This window comes from Electrona antarctica, assembly GCF_951216825.1.
Source record: "Electrona antarctica genome assembly, chromosome: 13".
Classification (NCBI taxonomy): domain Eukaryota; kingdom Metazoa; phylum Chordata; class Actinopteri; order Myctophiformes; family Myctophidae; genus Electrona; species Electrona antarctica.
The window spans coordinates 24161992-24173460 of NC_136794.1; the positions used below are offsets into that span (position 1 = coordinate 24161992).

The window sequence follows — 11469 nt, forward strand, 5'->3', positions numbered from 1 at the left end:
TTGTCAACGTTCCCAGTAATCCCACTCTCATTGAAATGTGGAAGGGCTGTTCTTCTCACTCCAAGACCTTTGCTGCGTGTCACTCCCCATCTCTCTCCCCCCATTTCCTGTCAGCTTACTGTATCAAAAATAAAGGCAGAAAGAGCCCAAAAAATAATTGTAAATCCTGTCGCATCTAACGGGTGCCGTATAGTCAAATCCTGTCCCAACTCTCACCCGTTTGATGCTTTGGGTGTGAGAACACGTTGAACAAGCACACTCTGTGAGGTAACACTTACTGTGTTCATGTGTGTGTGTGTGTGTGTGTGTGTGTGTGTGTGTGTGTGTGTGTGTGTGTGTGCGTGCGTGCGTGCGTGGGTGCGTGCGTGCGTGCGTGCGTGCGTGCGACTGCGTGGGTGCGCCCATCAACACTCACTGGTGGTGAACACGGCGGTCTCTCCCTCGCTGAGCGTGTTGTCCTGCTCGCCGTGCAGCGTAGCGGAGTAGGTGGTGTCGGGCTTCAGGTTCAGGAGGGTGTACTGGGAGAGGCGCGCGGGCAGCCGCAGCTGCTTGGGGCTGCTGGAGCCCTCCACGGTGAGGAACAGGCGGTAGCCGCTGATCTTGGCGCGCGGGACGAACCACAGCATCACGGCGCTGTCCTCCGTCACGTTGGCGAAGTGGATGTCCGTGGGAGCGTCGGGCTCTGGAAGGAGAAAGAAAATGTTGACGGCCCTATTTAGCAGTGGTAGAAAAAGGTCCGGTACTCAAATGTTACTTACTTACTCAAATTAAGTAAAAGTATCAATACTGCAATGTTATATTCTTTTAGATTTTTTTTTGTCTCCTCCGTCCTCCTGCTGTACTAGGCGCTTCTTTTCCAAAACAATTATTACAATTATTAAGTGAAAACAGTAGATGAAAAAACCCTCACATCTTAGATGGACAATATTACCAGAAAAAAGGTTGGGTGTTCTTCGATGAATCTATCATGGTTAAAATGAGTTTGAAGTTACAATGGGTTTGTATAGGAAGGGGGCGAGGCAGCTAAAATGAATATCAAATAACTAAATACTAAATCGAGCAACATAAAAACTGTCCGGGGTGTTCACAAAAGCCTGGGTAGACGATGAAATGACCAAACGTTGTTTTGAAAGTGAAACATCCCTTTAAACGGTTGTCCGTGGCCTAATGTATATCAAACAAAAAGGTTGAAACAAAAAGGTGAAATGTGAGTCATGGCTAAAAAAACATGATCACAGATACAAGCAGACTAAATGAGTTGTGTCAGCAGGGTGGCTAGCGTCTCCCTTAGGGATAGGGTAAGACGCTCAGTCATCCACGAGATACTTGAAATAAAGCTGCTTCTCCTGTGTGTGGAACGGAGCCAGTTGAAGTGGTTCGGGCAAATAAAACGGATGCCTCCCTAGGGAGGTTTTCCAGGCACGCCCCAGCTGGGAAGAACCACAGGGCAGACCAAGGACCAGGTCGAGCATTATATCTCCATACTGGCCTTGAAATGCCTCGACATTCCCCAATTAGAGTTGATTAATGTTACATGGGGAAAAGGGGAGTCTGGGATTCTCTGCTGGAACTGATACCTCCGCAACCCCAACTCCAGATAAGCGGACCAAGATGGATGGATGGATGGAAAATCACTGTAAAGGAGCTTGCACACTGCTGCGTTTTTCGGATTAGGCCCAGTGACCAGTGCGTTTTTTGTAAAAACGGCAAAAAAACAGAAATTCGATATTCAGGTCTGAAAACGCAGCAGTGTGCATGCCCTAAGAGTAATTATTTTGTGTGGGTCAGTGTCTAACGGGGGCGTATGCATGTACTCATAGTGTGCTATGTGAACTGCCGTGTATGCTCTATTTCCATGCGTCAACTCACTGGTAGTGTGCTCCCCGACCAGCGCCACACTCTCCTCTCCGTCGTGGATCCTGTAGATGTTAAAGCGGTATACGGTTCCGGGCTCCAGATGAGACACTTCGATGTAGGAGTTCTGAACGATGGGCAACGTCATCTCCGTCTGGGGCGTTCCGCTCTCGTCCACGGGTACCACCGTCACTCGGTAGCCCGACATGTCGTTTTCCGGCCCCGACCAGGTCACCGCGATCTTGCCGTCGGACACCTCGTAAAATTGCAGGTCTGTGGGGGCGACGACTTCCTCTGTGGACGTAAAACAGTCACATCACTCAGTCACCATCATCAGACACTCGGCTGTAAGTGTAAACGCATAGCCATGCAAGTGGGCGAGCCAAAAGCTCTTCACTCCTTCAGATCGCGGTTCTCTTTTTGAGTGTCTCAGGGCACAGACCACCTCCTAATTTGACTTGCTTGAAGTTAAAGTTTACGGATCTGTCATTAGGCATTAACATAAAACCATACTTGGTATATGAATGTTTTTCGCAGCATAGCAACTAAAATGCAACCCAAAATCTAAATCATTACTTGTATTCAGCCAGTATTGGCATGACTGGCTGAAAACATGAGTAACAGACAAACGAACCCATTCATTCAGCATGAGAAAAAAACAGGAGATGGACAGAGTAACAACATACACTCACACAAAAAACGTAGATGATACAGACATTTGGTTGTAGAGGAGAGGGTAAAAAAAAGTTCTGTTTAAAAAGGTGAGGTAAAAAAGTGAAAAACCACCTGAATAAACGGAGTTGTCTGAACCATGGCATATAGCTATTAGCTAGAGAATAGATCAACCCATTCCAAACCATAGTATGAGTCACACAGACAGCTGCTATATGCAGACAGAACAAGGTTAAAATAACATGACATCATAGCACTCAACAACCCAGAGGGAGAGAGAGAGAGATGAGAGAGAGAAGAAAAGCGGGAGTAACACACAGACAGATAAAAAAGGTAAGTCAGACAGATTTAAGAGGGACGAAGCGAGGTCAAAACAACATGTTATGATGCCACTCAGCTGTCCACAAAGACGGAGTGACGGAGACAGAGTCAAATCCGTGAAAGGTCAAAAGAAAAAGAAGACGTGTACAAAGATATATGGTTATAGGTGAGTCAGACATGGCCAAGAGACAGACACATCAAGCGGAGAATAACACAAAGCGCATGGCCATCATCTACCATGGAAGACAGACAGAGAGATGGGGTGAGGTAATAACTTAGCAGAGGTATATGTTTAGACAGAGATGACTCACAACAGCGCTTTGAAATACAGGCCAGGCAAAACCTTGACAAACTAACGGAATGGCTCCTTAGGCTAGAGGAACAGTCAGATTTGACAGTTACACTGTGCCAAATATAATATTGTTGCTGTCAGGCAGAAACCTACAACTCCATATTTCATAGTTTTATGTTTCTTTGTCAATTAGTACCCTACTTCATCGTACAAGAGAAGATTATCAAACAAAAGTAGTGAAAATAACCGATGTATGCTGAAAAGTAACAGTTTGGGATTTGTGCACACTCAAATGTCAAATAAAATGTATATAGAACAGTGTATTATATACGGTAGCTGTTGCAGACTACAGACTGATTTTTTAATTGTTTAATTTAATCGATATTACATAAGATATTCTCATGATTAGTGTTGGGAGTAACGCGCTACGAGTAACGCCATTGCTGTACTTGGATTAGTGATGTTCAATTGTTTGACTGTCGCTCTTGACTGGAAAAACCCACAAAAACAGTCAATCTAACAAAATTATTGTATTGATCTTGTAAAAGACGCTACAAAAATTGGGTCTTTTGAAATGCGCTATATACATTTGAACTATTATTTGTATTAGAATTATTATTATCGTAATCGATTTTAGCGAAGATAATTTGGGCATGTCATAATAGGCAAAATGCGTAAAAAGCTTGTAGATTAGCTAATTTAACACTGCTGGAGTATACAAAATATAAAATATGTGGTTTATCAGACTAATCGATGGAGTCGATTATAAAACATTTATTGTCTCCACCAGGCCGAAGGCATGTGGAGAGAGTATGTTTTGCACTCTGTCCGTGTGTGTGTGTGTCCGTCCGTCCGTCCATCCGTCTGTCTGTGTGTGTACAGCTAATCTCCGGCACCGTTAACCCGGTCGATGCCAAACTTTGCACAGACACTCCCTAGATGCCAACGATGAACCTCTGCCCCAAATTTTCCAGAACGGCTTGGAAGCGCCACCAGGAGGCCGACTTTTGTATCACATTTTATATTATATATAAAATTATTATATTTTATATTACTCCTCCATATTTTGTCCAAAAATCCCACAAATCGTTACACAGTATCTCTATAGTCATGTGCTCAAGACAGATTTCATATTCCATTCTGATCTGCTAACATTGGCTTTCAAAGTTTGCAGGATTGGCCTATTTCGAACAAAAAGCCTCAAATCATGAACGCAGTGTGCAATGTACGTGCAATCTTTCACAGACGTTCCTACTAGGCTGAGGAATATATCCCACCCTTTTCACATTGGCCTGTTATAGCGCAACCAACAGGTGGACTTTTGAAAAACACATTTTTGGAACAAAATGCCTCAAATCATCCAATTGCCATCCATCTAAGAAGAAATGGCACCCTTTTCACATTGGCTTAGTGAGAGTGAGACTCAGAGGGTAAGTGAGGATAAGCAGGCAGGAGGTAAAGAAGAGGGGGGACTTGGAAGAGTTTGGAATGGAGGCATGTCGGGGTGGGCTGACGATCAGATCTTTCTTTGGCCTAACCTTCCTCTCTCACTCCGTTTGTCAAGCGGTAAATCATCCACTGCAGTCATGAGACAGCAAGAGAACACTTGGTAGTCTGTCCAAAGACGGCCGCGGGCACACACATTACCTAGGTCGTATGTCTTCGTCCAGCGAGGCAGTGCAAACACACACACACACACGTACACACATGTGCATGCCAACACACACTCCCACGTGCGTACAGTATACCAACCGATGCAAACAGACCACAGTCGTATTTCATCGTTCTGTAAGAACACACACACACACACACACACACACACACACACACACACACACACACACACACACACACACACACACACACAGACACACTTTCCCAGTATCTGTTTCCATTGGCCTTACAGTATCAAGAGTCCTGGCAGTGTGAATGGTTTTACATAACCTTACAGCAGTCAAACAGAACGGGAGCACTACAGCTGTGAACTCAGTGACTGCACTTTTCCATTGGACAGCTCCTTTCCTCTAATAGAGAGATTTGGAACATTAAAATAATAAAACACTGACTGATATTAGTATACGTTCATAATTTGTAAATCGCCAACAGCATCAGCTATAGTCAGGCTGAAACAGATGGCCGTCTGGTCTGAGGAGACTTCATCAGTGTGCACACACGTTAACTGACTCAGGACAAACATCAGCTATATAGTGTGTATACATCCTGTGTACACGCCGACCGTGCACACATGGGCACGTGAATACTTAAGCCCTATATACAAATTTGTTGAGCTACCATTGCTATTATTCTAAATGGATAGTAATAATAATAATAATTGTTGAAGAATATAGGGACTGATGCCAGGGTTCATGTGGTTAAGTAATAAGTATCACTGTTAACGGCATGAACGAGGGTATGTGTGTCTCTTGTCACTGTTAAACAATTGCCCAATCACTGTGTAAACACAGCTGCCCCACGGGTCACTGTTGCCACCCAGATGAATGTGAGAGAAGAGTAAAGACTGAAAGAAAAATAAAGTCAAGACACGTATGGATGGGCCTCCCCCGGAATACTGGCTTCTCTTTCTCTCACTCGCTCGCACGCACGTACGTTAGTCTACGCACACATGCGCGCGCGCAGCCGTGCATGCGCGCACACACGCTACATGTTCTGACCTGTCCAAAGACTTGTCGCATCTCTTCGCACCCTTATGAAAACAAATATGCTATAACAGAGGTTCCCAAACTTTTTAGCTCGTGACCCAAAAGAGAAATGAAGAGATTTGCCTGGGACCCGAACTAGTGAAAACAGCAGATCTACAAATGTTTAAGAAGTAGTAGTAGTTTAAAAAAAAAAAAAACATGCCCAAAAATCTTCAGGAATTAAAAACAATAAAAAGAAAGAAATTCCATAAATTAGCAAATACTGTTTAAGAAGTAGTGAAAACAAGCGCTGCGTTGTGAGCTTGTTTTCACTACTACTTATTTTCTTTCCTTTTTTTTAAATGTTTTGAAATACAAAATGTAGGAAACAAAAAATAAAGGGACCCATAAGTGGCTCCCGGAACTCTTTCCGTCTCATTCTTCTTACCTGGCAGCGGGTCTCCGGCGGTGTTGACCTGCACAAACACAGGCTCGCTCTCCAGGGTGTCCTCCACGGCGTAGATGCTGATGTTGTACAGCATGCCGGGTCGCAGGTCACCCAGTGTCACCGAGGTGGCCGTGTCGGGGAGGTTCAGCTCCGTGCTCTCGCCCTCTAGCGACGGCGTGTAGACCACGCGGTAGCCTGGACGAGAGAGGCCGTGCCAAAACAGTAGGGGTGCAACAGTTAATCGAAATAATCGGTTTAATTGATTATAAAAATGAATTGATAATTAAGGTTAAAAACTAGCTAAATAGCAGATCTACAACCTCCCAATGGTTGTAAATTTGCTATTTTTTCCGGACATTGTTATACTATTACTACTACTGCTGAGTTTTCGGACCGGAATATCGGAAAGAATACCGGGTGCGCCGTTTCTTTTTCTACCGTTTTTCCGAAAAATGCAGCAGTGTGCAAGCTTCTTTATTCGATTAATCGAGAAAGTAATCGTCAGAATAATCACTAAGAAGATAATCGATAAGCTGCAGCCCACAAAACCTGGAAGGAGAACTTTCACCATCAATTCCTGGCCAACAGTGGTTCTACTGGCGGCAAACATACCGGTGATGGGAGCCAGTGGTTTCTCCCAGCTGATCACAATGGAGGTCTCTCCCACCTCCTCCACTTCATGGTCCACAGGGGCATCCGGAGCTATGAGACAACATGGAGAGAGATGTAGTTCACAGATGCAACGTCACGTACTATAGCACTCGGAAAGCTTTCGCTGTAAATATCACAAAATGATGCGCAGCCTCGTGCTGTGACAGAGAAGACAGAAAGAGTGAGAGACAACACAGAGTACGAGGACTAGGCCTGGACGATATGGACGAAATCAAATATCACAATACTTTTGAATACCTCTATCGATATTTGATATTAATATTGTCTTGTGACGATAATATGAAGTTTTTTTTTTAAATCAGTAGAAGACCAATTTGGTAGGAGACATTTGATGCTAAGAACGAGTATACTCGTCCAATCATATAAACCAGCTTGATGCTTTGGACGAGTATACTCGTCTTAAGGCGTTTTATATAGATATAAGAAGGACGCGCTATTTTCCATTTTTAGAATCGGCCCGGGTGCTAGGCCCAGTTGCTAGGCCCGGTCCAAATTGTTAAGGGGATAAGGGGTAAGGCACTGAAGTGTTAAGGTAGGAGACCAATTTGGTCTTCTACCTTAATGGACACCTGGTGAAGTATGTCTTTAGTTTGAAGTGATTAAAACCAGGAAAAGACATTATTCGATATCATGACATAGAATACCGTTGATATCATGGATATGTTGCCCTGCCTTACCGAGGAGTGGCTGTGAGTTTGTGTGCTCACCAGTAGTCTGTGAGGTGGTGAGGATGAGGTTGTTCTCTCCTTCGCCTGTGACTTCGTACACGTTCACCGTGTACTTCCTCCCGGGGAGAAGCTCGTTGATGTTCACCGAGGTGGACGTACGTGGCAGGTCTGATAGGAGACAAAACGGCGTTCAGTCAACCATGATTTGTGAGTGTTTTTTTTAATTGGGGTTTTGGGGGACTACAAACATAAGACAACACAAGTATTCATATGGTATATATTATATTTAGTGTGGTTGCTGTAGACCAGAGGTTCCCAACCACCGGTCCGCGGACCGGCGTGCCACTGGTACGCGAGAAGGGAATCCCAAGTTTTCTAAAAACACGACTGAGAAAAAAGAGAGGACATACACCAGACCTGAGTGTATGTCCAGTTAAAGTAATGTGTCACTCTGCATGTTTAAGGCGATGTGAAAATAGCCAGTCTATGGCTATTTTCGCTGTGCGACTAGTATAAGTCAGGTCTAAATCATCCAAAGCCTGTTATTTCCAAATCTTGCATGCTCGTTCTGGAACGCTACAGTACGTGTCTGTAATTAAAATATTTCCAGACATTGCTGTCTTGCGTTAGTTCTTCTGTTGGAATTAACGTAACAGGACTTTACTGTGTGAGCGAGAGAGAGAGAGAGTGTGTGTGTGTGTGTGTGTGTGTGTGTGTGTGTGTGTGTGTGTGTGTGTGTGTGTGTGTCCTGTGCATGTACTAACCCAGCACCATGGACTGTCCTGTTCCCTGTCCCCCTTCGGTGAGCTCATACTCCACCCTGAAGCCAGACACGGTGTCCGACGCCGACACCCAGGAGATGACGAAGCTGCTGGAGGTGATCTCGGTCACCGACTCCGAGATGTCCACCACTGCGGGGGGCGGGGTGGTCTCTCCCTCTGATGTAGCCACTGCAAACAAGAGAGGGTTTTAGAGTTTCTTGTTGGTCAATGGTCACATAAACCAAACCTTTTCAGGATTCAAATATAAAGTAGGAAAGAATGTTGATGGTTTTGTGTGACGCTGTAGTATGATCAAGAAGACTAGTAGAGCATTCATTCCCCCCGACCCCTCCAAAAAAAACACAAAAAGTTAGAATAGTATGGATATAAGAGCTTTCTGCCCGACAGTAACAATATTAACTGTAGTCCTAAAGGTCTATGGAGTTTTGAGTGACTATGGAGAGACATACATTCACCACTTAAACCCAGTTGTTGACTGGGGCCTCCCAAGGGACCCCATCCTTTTATCCCCTCAATTTTCATCAGTGCCTTACCCCTATCCCTAAACTTCTTTGCCTTTTTTTTTCTTTTTACTATTTTGAAAAACATTTCACTGATGAAGGCACTTTAGGGCACTGACGGAAATAGGGCCCTAATTCTCTTCACCGAATATAAGCGATCTACTGTATCAGCTCACAACACATCACAACATGACATGCTGTCATCTTGCAAGCAGTGGTTATAGCAGCGATATACTAGTGTAACTTGTAACCACCACCTTTCAAACCTGAGACACAAAATGGCATTTTTTCCTCTATCGATTACTCCCCCCATACTTGAATTCAAGGAATGTTTTTGTCACATTCCTAAGCCAATAATTTGATGACCGGCTCCCTATGCTTCCTATACTCTGTATGAAGACACAAATGAGAGTCTTTTGTGTCTCCATAGGGAACCACTGCTGGTCATCAAATTATTGGCTTAGGAATGTGACAAAAACAATATCCATGAATTCCATGGGGTGAGTAATCGATAGAAAAAAGAAATTGGGTGAACTATTATCTAGTAAAAAAAGAAAAACCAAGCCAGACAGGTGTCCATCAAAAAAATTGTAAAATCCCATTGATACTTCCATTCCACTCGGTGTACTCACGTGATCCGTAGGTGGTGGTGAAGTCGAAGCGTGTGACTTCGCGGCGTCCGTAGCGCAGCACACTGATCAGCTGACCCTCGTAGGTGATGCCAGGCTTGAGGCCGGAGATGGTGTAGGAGTGGAGATGGCCAGGGATCATCACCTCTCTCCACGGAGTGTTTGTGTTCTTCTGTTAGTCCAATGAGAGACGTAAAGAAGGAATTGGGAGGGAGTAGAAGAAAGAGTTTAAGACACAACATAGAGAGGGGATAAAATTGGTGTTATTAACGTTACAATATAGTATAAACCTAGGCCTGTCATAATTATTACATAATCGTCTAATCGCCCTGGGAGATAATCTCAGATAACATTTTCAAACATTTTTCAAACATAGAAGATCTACAAGCGTAAAACACGTCACTTGTTGATCAACTATTTCCACTATTTCGTAAAGTTTTTGGAAAGATTTTTTTTCTATTATTATTAAATGTGATTTCTTTGTATATTATTTTAGTTATTTGTCATATCTGCCCTGTGCAATTTGTGATTACGAAGCCAAAAAGGCAAACAGAAATACAAATTGTAACGTTCCAATGTTCAAAGCAAAGAACACAATTAAATCGTTAAACACAATTATTTGTGTGACAATGAATCGTCAACTTAAATTTGTAATCATGATTCATGACAGCCCTAATTAAACCGGGAAAAAGATAACTAAAACAATTAAGCATCAAAATGAAATCACAGTGCTGAAATAGTTCTAGATCATAGTTCTAGATCTACAAGCTCATAGCGCGCCACTGAGTGGCGCGCTACGAGCTTGTAGGTCTGCTATTTTTGAAAAATCGAAGAACGACTGACATAGAAACGTAGCTTTTTCAGAAAACTGTCAGGATGTAGAAGACATTTTTAGAATCTGATCTCAGGTCAAAATGGGTTAACAAGGCTAAACATGAGGCTATGGATAGACTCACGTGTCTCCACTTGAGGATGTACTGGGTGATGTGGGCAGAGGACGGGGCATTCCACTGGATAGGGTGGGAGTCGGGCTGGTTGCCAGACTCTGTTATGATCACCTGGACGGGACGGTGGCCCCCTGAGAACGAGACAATGTACATGTAACTGGGTATGCAGAACAGGACAACCAAAACGATACAGGGCAAAGAGTTGAGACACAGAGAAACATGAGTGAAACAAAATGTAGCACTGCATTAAGAGTATACTGTACATCAGTGGGGTCCAAAGTCTGGCACGTGGCACAATTTTGACTGGCCGACCAATCAAATGTGCTTAATGTCGTCAAAGTTACGCATCCAACAACCTTTAAACTGAGCAGATTGGACCTTCCGTCCCAGAGATAATTTTTTGGGGCAGGATTTGAGAACTCTAGTTTAATGTGGGCATATTTTCTAATCTGGCCCCCTTTGAAAAAGGTTTGGACACCCCTGCTGTACATCCTACAATATGATTATGTTTGTGTAAAACTGAAAACTTTGCATTTAAAAGCTCCACTACAATAAATATCCCCTCAAGCTTTCAGCTGATATATAATGTACAAGCAGGTGAATCTTTACACTTTCAGAGTTAACACCCTGGAAGATATGTAACTATAAGAAAACTCCGGTACCAACAAAACTCCGGACCAACAAACATAATGATACTAGGTTGATGTTCTAAAATTATTTAAGCTGGAAGACATTTCCGTGTCTAAAAGGCAAACACGCTTTCCCTTATTTACGATGAGCGTCAAGTGTCCACTGCCTAGCAGTATGTTCATAGGAGCAGTCTCAAGTGTCCACTGCCTAGCAGTATGTTCATAGGAGCAGTCTCAAGTGTCCACTGCCTAGCAGTATGTTCATAGGAGCAGTCTCAAGTGTCCACTGCCTAGCAGTATGTTCATAGGAGCAGTCTCAAGTGTCCACTGCCTAGCAGTATGTTCATAGGAGCAGTCCAAGTGTCCACTGCCTAGCAGTATGTTCATAGGAGCAGTCAAGTGTCCACTGCCTAGCA

The 11469-nt window shown here is 43.7% G+C and overlaps 1 protein-coding gene across 3 annotated transcripts in view; it reads right to left on the reverse strand.

The window, feature by feature from the left end:
- Window positions 1–11469, reverse strand: part of fn1a (fibronectin 1a) — a 60334-nt gene that overhangs the window by 29044 nt on the left and 19821 nt on the right. For all 3 annotated transcript variants that reach the window (XR_013791403.1, XM_079518712.1, XM_079518711.1), the window contains exons 13-20: window positions 10434–10555; window positions 9481–9649; window positions 8331–8516; window positions 7606–7734; window positions 6839–6928; window positions 6227–6421; window positions 1870–2148; window positions 416–682 (exon numbers count right to left, since the gene is read on the reverse strand). Coding sequence is in view for 2 of the 3 variants with exons in the window: in XM_079518712.1 (XP_079374838.1) it covers window positions 416–682; window positions 1870–2148; window positions 6227–6421; window positions 6839–6928; window positions 7606–7734; window positions 8331–8516; window positions 9481–9649; window positions 10434–10555 (1437 nt within the window). In the remaining variant the exon portion in view is untranslated. The remainder of the gene's footprint in view (window positions 1–415; window positions 683–1869; window positions 2149–6226; window positions 6422–6838; window positions 6929–7605; window positions 7735–8330; window positions 8517–9480; window positions 9650–10433; window positions 10556–11469) is intronic.